Raw genomic sequence first — 20106 nt, forward strand, 5'->3', positions numbered from 1 at the left:
GTTTTGAGTACCTAGCAAAACCCTGCCAAAACCCTCTCAGCTTCGGGCATGCCCAAAACACGAGGACATGATTTACTGGGCTTCCTGTGCATCTTGCACACCTGTCCTCTACCCCAAAACACTTGCTCATCCGGGCCACCGTCATGTGTGCCCGGTGGACTACCTTGAAATGTATCAGGCTAAGCCTGGCACATGATGAGGGTGTGTTAACCCTGCTTAGCGCATCCGCCCATAGACCAGCCGCCTCTATCTCTCCCTAGCTCGTCTTCCCACTTGCCCTAGAGCTCCTCCATTGGAGTTTCCTCCAATTCCAAAAGTTCCTGGTAGATATCTGATACCTTCCCCTCTCCCATCCATGTACTGGAGACCACTCTGTCCTGTATCCCCCGTGGCGGCAGCAGCGGGAAGGCCAGAACCTGCCTTCTCAAGAGCTCCGTAACTGCAGATACCTAAACTGCTGGCAGTTCAAACTTATCCTCCAAGGCTTTCAAGCTGGGGAAGCTCCCGTCTATAAATAGCTTCCCCAATCTCCTAATTCCTGCCCCATCTCCGGAACCCACCATCCAGCCTAGCCGGTACAAATCGATGGTTATTATAAATCGGGGTACACCCCCCATCCCCTCCGACGGGTCTAAAATATACATGAGCAGGTCATCTGCGTAAAGCGAATCAGCCTTATCCAGTTCCTAGAGGCTCTTAACGCCACGGCCAGTGACTCTATGGCCAGAGCAAACAGTAGTGGGAAGAGGGGACACCCTTGTCTTGTCCCTCAGTGTAGTTTAAATACCCCGACTTCCGGCGGTCCGTACGCACCCTAGCTACTGGTGCAAGATAGAGCAACCGCACCCAGTCAATAAAGCCCTCCCCAAACCTTCCCAGCACCTCCCACACGTAATCCCACTCCACCCGATCAAAAGCCTTCTCCGCATCCATCGCGACCACCACTTCCATCTCCTCTCCTTCTGAGGGCATCATAATCACATTTAAAAGCCTTCGAACATTGGCCGTGAGTTGCCTGCCCTTTACAAATCCCGTCTGGTCTTCCCCTATCACAATCCGGGACACAATCCTCTATCCTTGTGGCCAGCAGTTTGGCATCCACATTCAGTGGAGAAATTGGCCTGTATGACCCGCATTGTTCCAGATCCTTCTCTCGTTTCAGGATCAATGAAATAGAGGCCTATGACATTGTTGGGTAGAGGACTTCCTTCTCTCTTGCTTCATTAAATGTCCTCACCAGCAGTGGGCTCAATATCTCCAAAAACGTCTTATAGAATTCCACTGGGTGGCCGTCCGGTATTAGAGCCCAGCTCAGAACAAAAAAGTCGATCCGAAAGTACACCTTATGGACATGTGAGAAAAAGAAAACTCCTTCGCCCATGGCCGTGCAAACCTCCATCTGTTCCATAAGCCCCTTCAATTCCTTTGTCGTGGCTGGCATCCTCCCTGTCCTGGATTTTGAACGGTCCAATTCCGGATCAATGACTGTATTAAAATCTCCTCTCATGGTCAAGTTATGTGACTCTAAGTCTGGGATCTTGCCTAACACTCGCTTCATAAATTCCACATCGTCCCAATTCGGAGTATATACGTTCACGTGTACCACCTGCACCCCCTCTAGCTTCCCACTCATCAATATGTACCTGCCCCCCGTGTCTTGACACGGTTCTCCCTGCCTCAAAGGCCACCCAATTATTAAACATAATCACTACCCCCTGGTCTTTGAGTCCAGCCCTGAGTGGAATACTTTGCCAACCCACACCTTTCTCAATCTAGTGTGGTCTGTAACCTTTAGGTGTCTCTAGTAACATTGCCACACCCGCCTTCATCCCCCTCCAATGCGGGAACACGCGAGCCCTGTTGACTGGCCCGTTCAGCCCACCAAATTTCCATGTAATCAGCCTGGTCGGGGGCTCCCCCCCCCCCCCCCCTGCTCGCCCTCCACTGTGCTTCCCTGAGTCAGCTGACCAAGCTCACTTGATAACTCCCACCCATGACACCAAACAGACTGTCTCCCCATTGTTCTCTCACCACTTTCCCACCCCCACTTGAACGTACATATTCAAAGCATCACATTCCCCAGTAAACAAACAGTAGAAATAACAGTGGAAAGACAACCACAGAAACTCCACCCAGCTCCCAGTAAGGCAAAGTAAACTTTAGCTATCGAAACAGCCCATTATTGCACATAACACTACTTATTCAAACCAGCACAAAAGTGATTGTCAACAAATCGCCATTGCAATACTCTCCCCAAGGATCCATGTCTTTAGTTCACATCCAGTCTTTTTTCCCTGATGAAAGTCAATGCATCGTCCGGTGTTGCGAAGCAAAATTTCCGGTCCTCATATGTGACCCACAGACGCGCTGGGTACAACATCCCGAACTTCACCCCCTTCTTAAAAAGGGCCGATTTTGCCCGGTTAAACCCGACTCGCCTCATGGCCAAATCCGTGCCTAGGTCTTGATAAATGTGCAGCTCACAATTCTCCCACCTGCTGCCCCGTTCTTTCTTGGATCACCGCAGAACGTGTTCCTTGTCCAGGAATCGGTGCATACGTACCACCATCGCCCTCGGCGGCTTGTTCGCGCGGGGCTTCTTCGCGAGAGCTCTGGGTGCTCTATCCACTTCCAGGGGCCGAGGGAACGTCTCAGCCCCCATCAACTTCTCCAGCATGTTCGTCACATAGGCCCTCACATCCGATCCCTCACTGCCCACAGGGAGGCCGACAATTCTCATGTTCTGCCTCCTGGACCTGTTCTCCAAGTCCTCCAGCTTCTCCTGCATTCTTTTCTGGCGGTCATTCATCATCTCCAGCTTGGTCTCCAGCACGGTTAGATATTCCTCGTGCTCGGACACTTTTTTTCTCCCCCTCCTGGATCGCACGTCCGTGGATTTCTTGATTCTGCACAACCTGATCAATCGAACCCTTGATCAGGCCCAGCGTGTCCTTCTTAAGCTTGGCGAAGCAATCTTTAAAAAACTTCACCAGCTGCTCTGTCGACCACTGTGCCGCCTCCCAGCGGTCTTGCTTCTCCGCCATGCTTTCCCGCGTTGCCAGCTCTGTTCATGTCTTTCTTACAGAACTTTGTCTTCTTACACGGCCACTTCTGGTCCAATTCTCCATTCACTGGAGTGAGATTTCTCCTCACCGTCTCACTTTCCACTGATTCATCCAATAATATCCGGAAACAAACGGGAAAAAAAGGTCCAAACGTCCGTCACAGGCAGGAGCTATCAAATGTGCGACCTATTTCTCCATGGTTGCCACCGGACGTCTGCTGTGTGAATTCATGCCTAATTTAGTTTGCTGACCCTGAAACCAGGTCAGGCCCCCATGATTGTTTTACAATAAATCTTTAAAATAAGATTAATTTGTGACTTTATTTTTAATCCTTTTTTGTCAATTAGCCTCAGATTATGTCAGATACTCTAATGCTACGTCTACGTGGATCCTCCGATAGTAGGAGTGGAGGCACCCCCGTCACCTGGCACTGCCAGTCGTGGAGGCCCGCTTGGCCTTGACCAGGGTCTGCATGCTCGCAGCCATAGAGCACAGGGAGTGGACCTTCGGCTTCTGGGACTGCACCACATCACGCTGTGAATGCGCCATCTCCCTCTGGGAGTGGCCACCTCCCTCTGTGTCTGCCCCACGTCTGCCAGTGCCTGTGCAATGACACTGATGTTCCCAGCCATGGCCTGCTGTGACTGGGCCATGATCAGGAGAGTTGCTGCAATTTCCCGATGGCTCTTGCACATGGATGCCTGTGAGATGGCAACCCTGCCCTGGGCCTCAGAATGCCCCAGGTCTTGGACATGCTGCTCCTTTGCCGCAACTGTCACCCCCAATGCCTCCACCGTGGACGTGTGGTGTTGGTCGAGGTGGCACGCATGGTTGGCTCCTGCTCCTGCACACGGTTGCAGTCTTCAACTGCACCTGCAGGTGCTGGATGGTCGCCAACACCCCACACGTATTCCCTGGCTCTGTGACTGCATCTCCACTACAGATGGACTGTCCATTCCAGAAGCCCAAAGCCATCTGGACGGCAGCTAGTCCCTGGAGTCAGCCCGCCCTCTGACCGTCCGCCCCTTTGGGAGTTGATACCTCTGCCTGATCAGGCTTTGATCTTTATGTCATCATTGTCTACAGGAATAGTGCCAGAAGACTGGAGGATAGCAAATGTTGACCCCTTGTTCAAGAAGGGGAGTAGAGACAACCCCGGTAACTATAGACCAGTGAGCCTTACTTCTGTTGTGGGCAAAGTCTTGGAAAGGTTTATAAGAGATAGGATGTATAATCATCTGGAAAGGAATAATTTGATTAGAGATAGTCAACACGGTTTTGTGAAGGGTAGGTCGTGCCTCACAAACCTTATTGACTTCTTTGAGAAGGTGACCAAACAGGTGGATGAGGGTAAAGCAGTTGATGTGGTGTATATGGATTTCAGTAAAGCGTTGGATAAGGTTCCCCACGGTAGTCTATTGCAGAAAATACGGAGGCATGGGATTCACGTTGATTCAGCAGTTTGGATCAGAAATTGGCTAGCTGGAAGAAGATGAAGGGTGGTGGTTGATGGGAAATATTCAGCCTGGAGTCCAGTTTCTAGTGGTGCACCACAAGGATCTGTTTTGGGGCCACTGCTGTTTGTCATTTTTATAAATGACCTGGAGGAGGGCGTAGAAGGATGGGTGAGTAAATTTGCAGATGACACTAAAGATGGTGGTGTTGTGGACAGTGCGGAAGGATGTTACAAGTTACAGAGGGACATAGATAAGCTGCAGAGCTGAGCTGAGAGGTGGCAAATGGAGTTTAATGCAGAAAAGTGTGAGGTGATTCATTTTGGAAGGAATAACAGGAAGACAGAGTACTGGGCTAATGGTAAGATTCTTGGTAGTGTTGATGAGCAGAGAGATCTCGGTGTCCATGTACATAGATCCCTGAAAGTTGCCACCCAGGTTGAGAGGGTTGTTAAGAAGGCATACGGTGTGTTAGCTTTTATTGGTAGAGGGGTTGAGTTTCGGAGCCATGAGGTCATGTTGCAGCTGTACAAAACTCTGGTGCGGCCGCATTTGGAGTATTGCGTGCAGTTCTGGTCGCCGCATTATAGGAAGGATGTGGAAGCATTGGAAAGGGTGCAGAGAAGATTTACCAAGATGTTGCCTGGTATGGAGGGAAGATCTTATGAGGAAAGGCTGAGGGACTTGAGGCTGTTTTCGTTAGAGAGAAGGTTAAGAGGTGACTTAATTGAGGCATACAAGATGATCAGAGGATTAGATAGGGTGGACAGTGAGAGCCTTTTTCCTCGGATGGTGATGTCTAGCACGAGGGGCCATAGCTTTAAATTGAGGGGAGATAGATATAGGACAGATGTCAGAGGTAGGTTCTTTACTCGGAGAGTAGTAAGGGCGTGGAATGCCCTGCCTGCAACAGTAGTGGACTCGCCAACACTAAGGGCATTTAAATGGTCATTGGATAAACATATGGATGATAAGGGAATAGTATAGATGGGCTTTAGAGTGGTTTCACAGGTCGGCGCAACATTGAGGGCTGAAGGGCCTGTACTGCGCTGTAATGTTCTATATGTCTGTTGAAAGTTTTTCTTGTATTTCATTCCAGGATTTAGAAGAAATTAAGAAGGAATTATCCAAGACTGGAAAGGAAACAATTGTAGAAGAGTCCAAAGCTAGCAAGTTATTAACAAAGAGAGTAAACCGAATGATCGGCCGGATTGACACACTCATTGGTGAACTGGAGAAAGGCAAAGAAGTGTTGGATGGACAACTGGACAATGATGCAGCATCACACACTGGGTATGTGGATATAATGCTTCATAAATAATTTATTTTACTCCTCTTGATGGTCATTATTTAAACTACTTTCCATCTACTTTGTTGGCCTTAAAAAAAACCTAATATTTAAATCTTAATTGTAGAAATGTGCACCTTTTCACGCATCTTTTTGGATCTCAATGTGACCCAGGCTATCTACAAACCCTTCTCCAGACTCAACATCCACCAATTCCTTATTTTTGGTGAATACTGATAAAGTATTCATTTAGTACCTCGCCCATTTCCTCTAGCTCCACACATAGATTCCCTCCCCTGTCCTTCAGTGGGCCAACCGTTTCCCTGGCTACCCTCTTGCTTTTTATGTACGTGTAAAAAGCCTTGGGATTTTCCTTGACCCTATTTGCCAATGACTTTTTGTGACACCTTTTAGCCCTCCTGACTCCTTGCTTAAGTTCCTTCCTACTTTCCTTCTATTCCACACAGGCTTCATCTGTTCCCAGCCTTCTAGCCTGACAAATGCCTCCTTTTTCTTTTTGACGAGGCCTACAATATCTCTCCTTATCCAAGCTTCCCGAAATTTGCCATATTTATCCTTCTTCCTCACAGGAACATGCCGGTCCTGAATTCCTTACAACTGACATTTAAAAGCCTCCCACATGTCAGATGTTGATTTACCCTCAAACATCCACCCCCAATCTAGGTTCTTCAGTTCCCGCTAATATTGTTATAATTAGCCTTCCCCCAATTTAGCACATTCACCCTAGGACCACTCTTATCCTTGTCCATCAGCACTTTAAAATTTACTGAATTGTGGTCACTTCCCGAAATGCTCCCCTACTGAAACTTCTACCACCTGACCGGGCTCATTCCCCAATACTAGGTCCAGTACAGCCCCTTACCTATTTGGACTATCTGCATATTGTTTTAAGAAGCCCTCCTGGATGCTCTTTACAAACTCTGCCCTGTCCAAGCCCCTAGCACTAAGTGAGTCCAAGTCAATATTGGGAAGTTAAAGTCTCCCATCACAACAACTTTTACTCCTTTCCAAAATCTGTCTACCAATCTGCTCCTCTATCTCCCGCTAGCTGTTGGGAAGCTTGTACTAAACATTGTGACTGCACCCCTCCTTATTCCTGATCTCTACCCATATAGCCTCGCTGCCCTCGGAGGTGTCCTCCCGCAGTACAGCTTTGATATTCTCCCTAACCAGTAGCGCATCTCAGCCACCCCTTTTACATCCCCCTCTATCCTGCCTGAAACATCTAAATCCTGGAATGTTTAGCTGCCAATCCTGTCCTTCCCTCAACCAGGTCTCTGTAATGGCAACAACATCATAGTTACATAATCCAAGCTCTAAATTCATCTGCCTTACCTGTTGTACTTCTTGCAAAAAAACATATGCACTTCAGGCCACCTGAATGTTTTTTCAGCAACATCTCCCTGTCTGCTCTTCCTCAGAGCCATATCGGCCCTATTCCCCAGTTCTGCCTCAATTTTTTCACCTTCTGACCTATTGCTCCGGTACCCATCCCCCTGCCATACTAGTTTAAACCCTCTCATGTGACAATAGCAAACCTCGCGGCCAGGATATTTATGCTTCCAGTTTGGATGCAACCCGTTCTTATACAGGTCACACCTGCCCCGGAAGAGCTCCCAGTGGTCCAGTTAACTGAAACCCTCCTACACCAGCTGTTTAGCCACGTGTTTACCTGCTCTATCTTCCTATTTCTAGCCTCACTGGCACGTGGCACAGGGAGTAACCCAAGATTACAATCCTAGAGGTCCTGTCTTTTAACTTTCTGCCTAGCTCCCTGAACTCCTGCTGCAGGACCTCATGTCCCTTCCTGCCTATGTCGTTAATACCAATATGTACCACGACCTCTGCCTGTTTACCCTCCCCCTTCAGGATGCCTGCTACCCGTTCTGAGACATCCTGGACCCTGGCACCAGGGAGGCAACATACCATCCTGGAGTCCCTTTCACGTCCACAGAAGTGCCTATCTGTGCCCCTGACTATAAAATCCCCTATGACTATTGCTCTTGTGCACTTTGACCCTCCCTGCTGAACATCAGCCAGCTGTGGTGCCACTGCTCTGGCTGCTGCTGTTTTCCCCTGATAGGCTATTCCCCCCCCCCCCCCCCCCCCCCCCCCCCCACCGTATCCAAAATGGTTTACCTGTTCAAGAGGGAGACAACCACAGAGGATTCCTGCACTGACTGCCTGCCCCTTCTGGTGGTCGCCCATCTCTCTGCCTGCACCTTGGGTGTGACCACATCACTATAACTGCTATCTATGATGCTTTCCGCCACCTGCATGCTCCTAAGTGCATCCAACTGCTGCTCAACCGATCCATGCAGTTTGTGAGGAGCCGCAGTTGGGTGCACTTTCTGCAGACGTAGCCGTCGGGGTCGCTGGAAGCCTCCTGGAGCTGCCACATCTCATAGTCAGAGCACTGCACCCCTCTGACTGATAATGTGATAACTGATTGATTAAACTAAATTAAAAATAAATTTTTAAGAAACTAAAAGTTGCTGTTAACTATGTTTCCTAGCTCTAGATTTCCACGTTAAATATAAATGCTAAATACAGTACGCTCCGGTCTCTGGCTTAGATATATCTCTAAATTATGATTGAGTAATTCATTAATCGATTAATTAGTTTAACAATGTTTAATTTTTAAATTTAGTGCAGATTCCCTACCAGCCAATCAGGTCACAGCTTTCCTGTGACGTCACTTCTCAGTCCTCCCCCACCCCCCGGGGCTGGGACACTCGGAATTGCAGAATATCTATCGCTTACCTGTTCCAAGCTGCTCCCCTGCTCTATCTCCCCCTCTCTCTCTTTCTCTCCTGCTCCCGGAAATGAAGACCGCTGGAACCTGGGGGTAAGTTTTTATATCCCTTGCCTGTTACCAAGCTGCTCCCCGGCTCTCTCTCTCTCTCTCTCTCTCTCTCTCTCTCTCTCTCTCTCTCTCGTGGAAAAGAAAATAAATAAATAAATAGACAAATGAAAAGAAAAACTACTTACCAGGAATAAAAAGCACCTCCTCCCCACCCAGCTTCAAATTCCCGCCTAGCTTCAAATTCCCAAACTCTCTCTTCGCTGTGCCTCACTCCTGGCTGTGCCTTCTCTGGCTCACTGGGAGTGAGTTACAAGTTACAATGCTTGGAGATATTGCAGAAAAGGACTGCACAGTGGCACAATGGTTGGCACTTCTGCGTCACTGCACCAGGGACCCCGGTTTGATTCCGACCTTGGGTGACTGTGGAATTTGCACGTCCTCTCTGTCTGTGTGGGTTTCCTTCTGGTGCACTGGTTTCCTCCCACAGTGCAAAGATATGCAGGTTACGTGGATTGGCTGTGTTAAATTGCCTTAGTATCCAAAGACGGGTAGGTTAAGTGGATTTGGATTGATCAATACGCAGGGCAGCATGGTGGCGCAGTGGTTAGCATTGCAGCCTTACGGCACCAAGGCCCCAGGTTCGATCCTGGCTCTAGGTCACTGTCCGTGTGGAGTTTGCACATTCTCCCCGTGTTTGCGTGGGTTTCGCCCCCACAATCCAAAGATGTACAGGCTAGGTGGATTGGCCACACTAAATTGCCCCTTAATTGGAAAAAATGAATTGGGTACTCTAAATTATGTTTAAAAAAATATTAATTAATTAATACGGAGGGTTATGGGGGCAGGGCGGGGGAGCGAGCCTAGGTACAGTGCTCTTTCGGGTGTCGATGAAGACTCTGGGATGAATGGCCTCCCTCTGCATTGTATGGATTCTGTGGATATGATGGAATAGTTTCAGGAATGAGGTTTTACGTTTATGGAGACAGACTGGAGAACCTGTGGTTGTTCTTAGAGTAGAGAAGGCTAAGAGGTGACTTGATAGAGGTGTTTAAATTCAAGTAAATACGGAGAAACTGTTTAAACACATAGAAACATAGAAAATAGGAGCAGGAGAAGGCCATTCGATCCTTTGATCCTGCTCTGCCATTCATTTTGATCATTGCTGATCATCCAACTGAATAGCTTGAAATCGCCTTCCCCCATATTCTTTGATCCCCTTCATCCCAAGTGCTATATCTAACTGCTTTTTGTGGTAGCGAATTCCACAGGCTCACCTCTCTGGGTGAAGAAATTTCTCCTCATCTCTGACCTAAATGGTCTTCCCACAAACCCTCAGATTGTGACCCCTGGTTCTGGACACGCCCACCATCGGGAACATCCTTCTTGCATCTACTGTCTAGTCCTGTTAGAATTTTATAGATTTCTGAGAGCCCCTCTCATTCTTCTGAACTTGTATCAGCCTCCCGTATCAGCCTCCCCGAACAGGCGTTGGAATGTGGCGACTAGGGGCTTTTCACAGTAACTTCATTTGAAGCCTACTTGTGACAATAAGCGATTTTCATTTCATTTCATTTTTTCATTTCAACTCCAGTGAATACAATCCTAACTGACTCAATCTCTCCTCATACATCAGTACTGCTATCCCAGGAATCAATCTGGTAAACATTCTCTGCGCTCCCTCTAGAGCAAGAATATCCTTCCTCAGATAAGGAGACCAAAACTGCAGACAATATTCCAAATATGACCTTAGTTGCAGCAAGGCATTCCTGCTCCTGTACTTAAATCCTCTTGATACCATTTGTTTTCTTTGCTGCCGGCTGCACCTGCATGCTTAGGGGCAGCACGTAAGCACAGTGGTTAGCACAATTGCTTTACAGCTTCACGGTCCCAGGTTCGATTCCCGGCGTGGGTCACTGTCTGTGCGGAGTCTGCATGTTCTCCCCGTGTGTGCGTGGGTTTCCTCCAGGTGCTCCGGTTTCCTCCCACAGTCCAAAGATGTGCAGGTTAGGTGGATTGGCGATGATAAATTGCCCTTCGTGTCCAAATGGGGTTACGGGGATAGGGTGGAGGTGTGGGCTTAAGTGGGGTGCTCTTTCCTAAGGGCTGGTGCAGGCTCTTTCCTAAGGTGCCAAATGGCCTCCTTCTGCAGTGTAAATTCTATGCTTCTATGATTACCTTCAGCGACTGGTGTATAAGGACACCAAGGTCGCGTTGCAGTTCTCTTCTAATCTTCCCCTCTTCGCTCCTAAAGTAGATAGCCTCACATTTATCCAAATTATACTGCATCTGCCATTCATTTGCCCACTCACTCAACTTGTCCAAATCACACTGAAGGCATCCTCCTCACAGCTCACCCTCCCATCCAGCTTTGAACTGAAAATCTGGAAATATTATATTTCATTCCCTCATATAAATCAATAATGTATATTGTGAATAGCTAGGGTCCCAGCACTGACCCCTGTGGTACTCCACTAGTCACTGCTTGTCATTTGGAAAAAGAAGAACAAAGAAAAGAAAAGTACAGCACAGGAACAGGTCCTTCGGCCCTCCAAGCCTGCACCGACCATGCTGCCCGTCTAAACTAACATCTTCTACACTTCCTGGGTCCGTATCCCTCTATTCCCATCCCATCCCAGGTTCGATTCCCTGCTGGGTCATGTGGAGTCTGCATGTTCTTCCCGAGTCTGTGTGGGTTTCCTCCGGGTTCTCCGGTTTCCTCCCACAATCCAAAGACGTGCAGGTTAGGTGGATTGGCCATGCTAAATTACCCTTAGTGTCCAAAAGGTTAGGAGGGGTTATTGGGTTAGGGGGATAGGGTGGAAGTGAGGGCTTAAGTGGGTCGGTGCAGACTCGATGGGCCGAATGGCCTCCTTCTGCACTGTATGTTCTAATCTAATCTATTCATGTATTTGTCAAGATGCCCCTTAAATGTCACTATCGTCCCTGCTTCCACCTCCGGCAGCGAGTTCCAGGCACCCACTGCCCACTGTGTAAAAAAAAAACCTGCCTCGTACATCTCCTCTAAATCTTGCCCCTCTCACCTTAAACCTATGCCCCCTAGTAATTGACCCCTCTCCCCTGGGAAAAAGCCTCTGACTATCCACTCTGTCTATGCCCCTCATAATTTTGTCACCCTTCAACCTCAGTCGTTCCAGTGAGAACAAACCGAGTTTATTCAAAGCCAGAGATGGACTTGGATTACTGAGAGCAATACTGGAGAGTGCAGTGCAGATTTACCAGAATGATACCTAGACTCCAAGGGTTAAATTACAAATAGAGGGGCAGCACGGTGGCACAAGGATTAGCCCTGTTGCCTCACAGCGCCGAGGTCCCAGGTTCGATCCCAGCTCTGGGCCACTGTCAGTGTGGAGCCCGCACACTCTCCCCGTGCCTGCGTGGGCTCCCCCCCCCCCCCCCCCCCAACCTAAAGATGTGCAGGCTAGGTGGATTGGCCACTCTAAATTGCCCCTTAATTGGAAAAAATTAATTGGGTACTCTAAATTTATATCTAAAAAAAAATTACAAATAAGACTTGTTTATTCCTTCTCTTTGTTTACTGTCTGCCAATCAGTTTTCTATCCATCTCAATACATTACCCCTAATCCCATGCACTTTAATTTTACACACAAATCTCTTATGTGGACTTTGTCAAAAGCATTCTGAAAGTCCAAGTAAACCACATCCACTGGTTCCCCTTCATCAACTCTACTAGATACATCCTCGAAGAATTCCAGTAGATTTGTCGAGCATGATTTATCTTTCATAAATCCATGCTGAATCTGTCCAACCCAGCCACTATTTTCTAAGTGCTCTGTTATAAAATCTTTGATAATGGATTCTGGAATTTTTACCCAGTACCAAAATTAGGCTAACTAGTTTTTAATTCCTTGTTTTCTCTCTACCGCCCTTTTTAAATAGTAGGGTTACATTAACTCCCCTCCAATCTGTAGGAACTGATCCAGATCTATAGAAATTTGGAAGATGACCACCAATGCATCCACTATTTCTAGAGCCACTTCTTTAAGTACTCTGGGATGTAGATTATCAGGTCCTGGGGATCTATCAGCCTTCAATTCCGTCAATATCCACAAAACCATTTTTTTGCAATTACGGATCTCATTCAGTTCTTCCCTCTCACTAAACCCTGTGTTCCCCAACATTTCTGGTATGTTATTTGTGTCCTCCTTTGTGCAGACAAAACCAAAGTATATATTTAGTTGGTCAGCCATTTCTTTTTTTCCCCATTATAAATTCCCCTGTTTCCGACTAAGGGACCTACATTTGTCTTCACCAATCTTTTTCTCTTCACATATTTCCTCAATGTTTGGAGTCAGTTTTTATGTTCCCTGAAAGCTTATCCTCTATTTTACCCTTCTTAATCAATCTGTATGCAGATTAAAGTCACCCATAATTCTGGATGTTCCTTTATTGCATGTATCTCTAATTTCCCGTTTAATGCCATTTCCAACATCACCACTACACTTTGGGGTCTATACACAACCCGTGCTATGTTTTGTGCTCCTTAGTGTTTCTCATCTCGACCCATACAAATTCCACATTGTCAGAGCTAATATCTTTCTTCTCTATTGCGTTAATCTCCTCCTCAATCAGCAATGCAAATCAACAACCTTTTCCTTTTTGTCTCTCCTTCCTATATACTGAATACCTCTGAATATTCAATTCCCATCCCTGGTCACCCTGCAGTCATGTCTCTGTAATCCTGACTATATCCCATTTACATCTATTTGCACAATTAATTAATCCACTTTATTGCAAATGCTCTGCACGTTAAGGCACAAAGCCCTTTGTTCCGTTCCTGCTATTGTTCACTGTGGCTCTGGTTGAACCTGCCTCTTGGTTTCTCTGTCCATCACTTTTCCGATTCCCCTTTCTGCCTTTTGTTTTTGTCCTTTATTCCCCCTCCTCTGACACCTTGCATAGGTGCCTATCGCCCTGCCATTGTAGGTTAAACCCTCCCCAACCACTCTAGTAAATACTCCCCCTGGGGCATCCTGTCCTGCCTAATGTAAACAATCCAGTTTGTACAGATCCCAATGTCCCAGGAATCTGAAACCCTCCCCCTCACCATCTTTTCAGTCATGTCTTTATCTGGTATATTCTGCTATATCTACTCTGACTAGCACGTGACACTGGGAGTAATCCTCAATCCTTTGAGATCCGACTCCTCAACTTTCTTCCTAACTCCCTATATTCTGCTTTTAGGACCATATCCGTTTTTAAATTGTCGTTTGTACCAATTTGTACCACGACGAGACTCTCCTCTTGGATTAGATTTATTTATTGTCACGTGTACTGAGGTACAGTGAAAAGTATTTTTCTGCGTGCAGCTCAAACAGATCATTTAGTACATAAAAATAAAATACATACAAGATCACAATGTACACAATCTCCAGAATGCCCTGTAACTGCTCTGAGACATATTTGAACCTAGCACCAGGAAAGCAACATACCATCCTGGAGTCTCGTTTCGCTCACAGAAATGCCTATCTGTGCTCCTTACAATTGAATCGCTGATAGCTATTGCATCTCACAATTTTACTCCTCCCCTCTGCAGCAGAACCAACCATGGGGCAACAAATTTGGCTGTTGCTGCTTTCTCCTGAGAGGTCATTCCCTTCAACAGTATCCAAAGCGTTACATCTGCTTTGCAGTGGAATGGCCACAGGTCTGGTGGTGCTGTGGTTAGCACTGCTGGCTCACAGATGAGGACCTATGTTTGATCCCAGCCCTCGGTCACTGTCTATGTGTTGTTTGCACATTTTCCCCGTGTCTGTGTGGGTCTCACTCCCACAACATAAAGATGTGCAGGGTATGTGGCTTGGCCATGCTAAATTGCCCATCAATTCGAAAAAAAATAATTGGGTACTCTATTCTTTTTTTAAAATAAATTGAGCCACAGGAGATTCCTACACTGCCTGCCTTGCCCTGTCTGGTGGCCACCCATTTATTCCTACCTGTGGAGTCTGTGCCTGCGGTGTGACCACATCTCTATACATATGACCCATGATACTCTCCAGCTCGCAGATGCTCCATGGTGTCCTCAGCCGACACTGCAGCTCCGAAACCTGGTCTTCCAGGAGCTACTGCTGGCCCTGGGCACTGGAAATGTTCCTGGCTTCCCACATGGAGCTCGAGGAGCAACCACAGCTTTGAGCTCTCCTGCCATGACTTACCCATGAGATTCAATCCAATTCTCTGGGGCTCTTTTTTTCCTGGTCCTTGTTACTACCAAATATAAACTAGAAACCACAAAGAGTCTTTTTTAAAAATAATTTAGTGAACCAAATTCATTTTTTCCAATTAAGTGGCAATTTAGCATGGCCAATCCACCTATCCTGCACATCGTTGGGTTGTGGGTCTGAGACCCACGCAGACACGGGGAAAATGTGCAAACTCCACATGGACAGTGACCCAGAGCCGGGATCGAACCTGGGACCTTGGTGCCGTGATGCAGCATTGCTCACCACGGTGCTGCCCTGTATTTTCTAACTGAGTTATAAAAGTAAGAGGTTAATAAAATGAACAGGCAGGGCAGGTCTAACGACTCTGAAGGGGTCAGAAAAAGTTTTTTTTTTTTTTAAAATAGGGCAGCACGGTGGCACACTGGTTAGCTCTTTTGCCTCACGGCACCGAGGTCCCAGGTCCGATCTCGGCTCTGGGTCATTGTATGTGTGGAATTTGCACATTCTCAACAGTTTGGGTTGTGCGATTTGCCCCCACAACCCAAAGATGTGCAGGGAAGGTGGATTGGCCACGCTAAATTGCCCCTTAATTCAAAAAAGTGAATTTGGTACTCTAAATTTTAAAAAAAATAAAAAATTTTAAGTATAAAATTAAAATGTCACGTGATTTGGGGACCGGAAGTTGGGGATGAGGCTGTGTTATCGAAATTAATGAAGGAGGTCAGAATGTGTGAAAAGTGTAGTGCACAAGAAAATCCTGCAAGGGACCGACAAATCAGTAGGACATATTTTAAAACCTTGTACCTAAATGCACGCAGTATTCGGAATAAGGTCAATGAACTGACGACACAAATGGAGACAAATGGGTATGATTTGGCGGGGATCACTGAAACATGGTTGCAGGAGGACTGGGTGTTAAATGTCCAAGGGTACTCAGTATTCCGAAAGGATAGACAGGATGGAACAGGAGGTGGAGTTGCATTGTTGATTAAAGATGACATCAAGGCAGTATTAAGAAATTATATTGGCACTTAAGGTTCAAGATGTTGAATCAGTATGGGTGGTTATTGCACCCTTGGGTATTAAATAATCATAATCTTCATTATTGTCACAAGTAGGCTTACATTCACACTGCAATGAAGTTACTGTGAAAAGCCCCTAGTCACCACACTCTGGCGCCTGTTCAGGTACATAGAGGGAGAATTCCGAATGTCCAATTCACCTAACAAGCACTTCTTTTGGGAATGATGGGAGGAAACCGGAGCACCTGGAGGAAACCCACGCAGGCACTGGGAGAATGTGCAGACTCTGCACAGTGACCCAAGAGGCAATCAAACCTGGGACCCTGGCGCTGTGAAGCAACAGTGCTAATCACTGTGCTACCATGGCAGCAGAGTAGTGGATGCATTGGTTATGATATTTCAAAAAATATGATATTTCAAAATCCCCTGGATTCTGGAAAGGTCCTAGTGAATTGGAAACACCCTAATATAACTCCCCTATTCAAAAAGTGAGAGAGACAAAAAGTAGGAAACTACAGACCAGGTAGCTTAACCTCTGTGATGGGAAAGTTGCTGGAATCGATCATTAAGGAGGGGATGTCTGAACATTTGGAAAGACCGCTCGATCCATCATTGTCAGCATGGTTTTATGAAGGGAAAGTCATGTTTGACAAACTTGATTGAGTTCTTTGAGGACCAGCAAGGTGGATAATGGAGAATCTGTGGATGTGATATATCTAGACTTCCAGAAGACGTTTGACAAGACGCCGCATAAAAGATTGATCCAGAAGGTGGGATTGCAGGGGATTGGGGGTAGAATGCTATTTGGATTGTGAATCGGCTGACTGACAGACAGCAGGGGGTCAGGTTAAATGGGTCCTCCTCTGGCTGGCAAACTGTAACTCGTGGGGTTCCACAGGGTTCAGTCCTGGGACATCAACTGTTTGCAATCTATATAAATGATCTGCAAGCAGGGACAATGTGTAACAGCAAAATTTGCAACGATGCTGAACTAAGTGGGAAAGCAGGCTGTGAAGAGGAAATACAGATTTAACAGACGGCTATAGATAGGTTAGGAGATTGGGCCAAACTTTGGCAGATGGAGTTTAATGTGGATAAGTTGAAGGGGTGTAGGTTAGGTTGATCTTAGATTAGGTTAAGTGGTCGGCACAACATCGTGGGCTGAAGGGCCTGTACTGTGCTGTACTGTTCTAGGTTCTATGTACATGGATAGCAGTAAAACAAAAAGTGCAGTTATCCACTTTGGCCAAAAAAATAGTCAGGCACATTATTAACTAAATGGAAAGCAGATTCAAAATGCATCTGGGCAGAGGGATCTGGGTCTCTTTGTTCATGAGCCGCAGAAAGTTTTTGTTTTTAAAATTTTTTTTAAACTTAATTTACTAATTAATTAACGCAATGTCAATTAGAGGGGTGCAGTGCTCTGACTATGAGATGTGGCAGCTCCGGGAGGCTTCCAGTGTCCCGGATGGCTTCATCTGCAGAAAGTGCACCCAACTGGAGCTTCTCACAGACCGCATGGTTCGGTTGGAGCAGCAATTGGATGCACTTAGGAGCATGCAGGTGGCGGAAAGCGTCATAGATCGCAGTTATATAAATGTGGTCACACCCAAGGTGCAGACCGAGAAATAGGTGACCACCAGAAGGGGCAGGCAGTCAATGCAGGAATCCCCTGTGGTTGTCCCCCTCTTGATCAGGTATACCCCTTTGGATACTGTCGGGCGGGATAGCCTATCACGGAAAAACAGCAGCAGCCAGAGCAGTGGTGCCTCGGCTGGCTCTGATGTTCAGCAGGGAGGGTCAAAGCGCAAAAGAGCAATAGTCATAGGGGACTCTATAGTCAGGGGAACAGATGGGCGCTTCTGTGGACGTGAAAGAGACTCCAGGATGGTATGTTGCCTCCCTGGTGCCAGGGTTCAGGATGTCTCCGAACGGGTAGAGGGCATCCTGAAGGGGGAGGGCAAAGAGGCAGAGGTCGTTGTACATATTGGTACTAACGACATAGACAGGAAGGGGCATGAGGTCCTGCAGCAGGAGTTCAGGGAGCTAGGCAGAAAGTTAAAAGACAGGACCTCTAGGGTTGTAATCTCGGGATTACACCCTGTGCCACGTGCCAGTGAGGCTAGAAATAGAAAGATAGAACAGCTAAACACGTGGCTAAACAGCTGGTGTAGGAGGGAGGGTTTCCATTATCTGGACCACTGGGAGCTCTTCCGGGGCAGGTGTGACCTGTACAAGAAGGACCGGTTGCATCTAAACTGGAGAGGCATAAATATCCTGGCCGCGAGGTTTGCTATTGTCACACGGGAGGTTTTAAACTAGTATGGCAGGGGAGTGGGTACCACAGTAATAGGTCAGAAGGTGAAAGCATTGAGGGAGAACTAGGGAATAGGGCCAGTATGGCTCTGAGGAAGAGCAGACAGGGAGATGTTGCTGAAAACAGTGGGTCTGTTGGCCTGAAGTGCATATCTTTTAATGCAAGAAGTATTACGGGTATGGCAGATGAACTTAGAGCTTGGATTAGTACTTGGAAGTATGATGTTGTTGCCATTACAAAGACCTGGTTGAGGGAACGACTGGATTAGCAGCTAAATGTTCCAGGATTTAGATGTTTCTGGCGGGATAGAGGGGGATGTAAAAGGGGTGTCGGAGTTGCGCTACTGGTTAGGGAGAATATCACAGCTGTACTACGGGAGGACACCTCAGAGGGCAGCGAGGCGATATGGGTAGAGATCAGGAATAAGAAGGGTGCAGTCACAATGTTGGGGGCTTACTACAGGCTTCCCAACAGCCAGCAGGAGATAGAGGAGCAGATAGGTAGACAGATTTTGGAAACGAGTAAAAACAACAGACTTCAACTTCCCCAATATTGACTGGGACTCACTTAGTGCTAGGGGCTTAGACGGGGCAGAGTTTGTAAGGAGCATCCAGGAGGGCTTTTTTAAAAAAAAAAAAAAAAAAAGTTTATTCAAAGTTTTTCCAAGAAAGATTTTCAACCAATAAACCCCCCCCACCCCCCCGTAACAGAAAAGAGAAAAGAACAGAACAAAACATAAACATATCAATCAAACATACTACAGAACTTATACAATGGGTTTCTCCCGCACATAATAACCCTCCCATATGCTTTTTACAAGTACCCCTCGGGGGAAAAACCCTCCCCCGCCCGCCCAACTACCCCCCCCCCCCTCCCCCTCCCTCCCTGGGTTGCTGCTGACCGACCTCATTCTAACGCTCCGTGAGATAGTCTAGGAACAGTTGCCACCGCCTGAAGAACCACTGCGCAGACCCTCTCAAGGCAAACTTTATCCTCTCCAGCTTAATGAACCCTGCCATGTCATTTATCCAGGCTTCCACACGGGGCGGGCTTCACGTACTTCCACATAAGCAAGATCCTCCGCCGGCTACCAGGGACACAAAGGCCAGAATGCCGGCCTCTTTCGCCTCCTGCACTCCCGGCTCGTCCGCCACCCCAAATAATGCCAGCCCCCAACTTGGCTTGACCTGGACTTTCACCATCTTGGACATAGTCTTCGCGAAAACCCCTCCAGAACGCATCCAGTGCCGGGCACGACCAGAACATGCGGGCGTGATTCGGTGGGCTTCCCGAGCACCTCCCGCATCTGTCCTCCATCCCAAAGAACCTACTCAGCCTCGCCCCTGTCATATGAGCTCTGTGAATAACCTTAAACTGTATCAGGCTGAGCCTGGCACATGAGGAAGAGGAATTAACCCTACTCGGGGCATCAGCCCACAGACCCTCTTCGATCTCCTCCCCCAACTCCTCCTCCCACTTGCCCTTCAACTCCTCTACGGAAGCCTCCTCCTCTTCCTTCATCTCCTGATATAGCGCCGAAACCTTGCCTTCTCCGACCCATACACCCGAAATCACCCTGCCCTGAATCCCCTGTGCCGGGAGCAACGGGAATCCCCTCACCTACCGCCTCACAAACGCCCCCACTTGCATATACCTGAACGCATTTCCCGGGAGTAACCCAAACTTCTCCTCCAGCGCCCCGAGGCTCGCAAAAGTCCCATCTATAACCAGGTCCCCCATCCTTCTGATCCCTGCCCGATGCCAGCTCCGAAACCCCCCGTCCATCCGTCCTGGGACGAACCGATGGTTCTCCCGGATCGGGGACCACACCGAGGCTCCCATCTCACACCTATGTCGTCTCCACTGCCCCCAGATCTTTAGCGTTGCCGCCACCACTGGACTCGTGGTGTACCTTGTCGGCGAGAGCGGC

The 20106-nt window shown here is 47.6% G+C and overlaps 1 protein-coding gene across 8 annotated transcripts in view; it reads left to right on the forward strand.

Moving 5' to 3' along the window:
- The window catches only part of letm1 (leucine zipper-EF-hand containing transmembrane protein 1), a 162951-nt gene that overhangs the window by 115060 nt on the left and 27785 nt on the right, over window positions 1-20106 (forward strand). For all 8 annotated transcript variants that reach the window (XM_072497510.1, XM_072497502.1, XM_072497505.1 and 5 more), the window contains one exon: window positions 5619-5812. In XM_072497510.1, coding sequence (XP_072353611.1) covers window positions 5619-5812 — 194 coding nt within the window. The remainder of the gene's footprint in view (window positions 1-5618; window positions 5813-20106) is intronic.

Source organism: Scyliorhinus torazame, chromosome 3 (assembly GCF_047496885.1).
Source record: "Scyliorhinus torazame isolate Kashiwa2021f chromosome 3, sScyTor2.1, whole genome shotgun sequence".
NCBI classification, from domain to species: domain Eukaryota; kingdom Metazoa; phylum Chordata; class Chondrichthyes; order Carcharhiniformes; family Scyliorhinidae; genus Scyliorhinus; species Scyliorhinus torazame.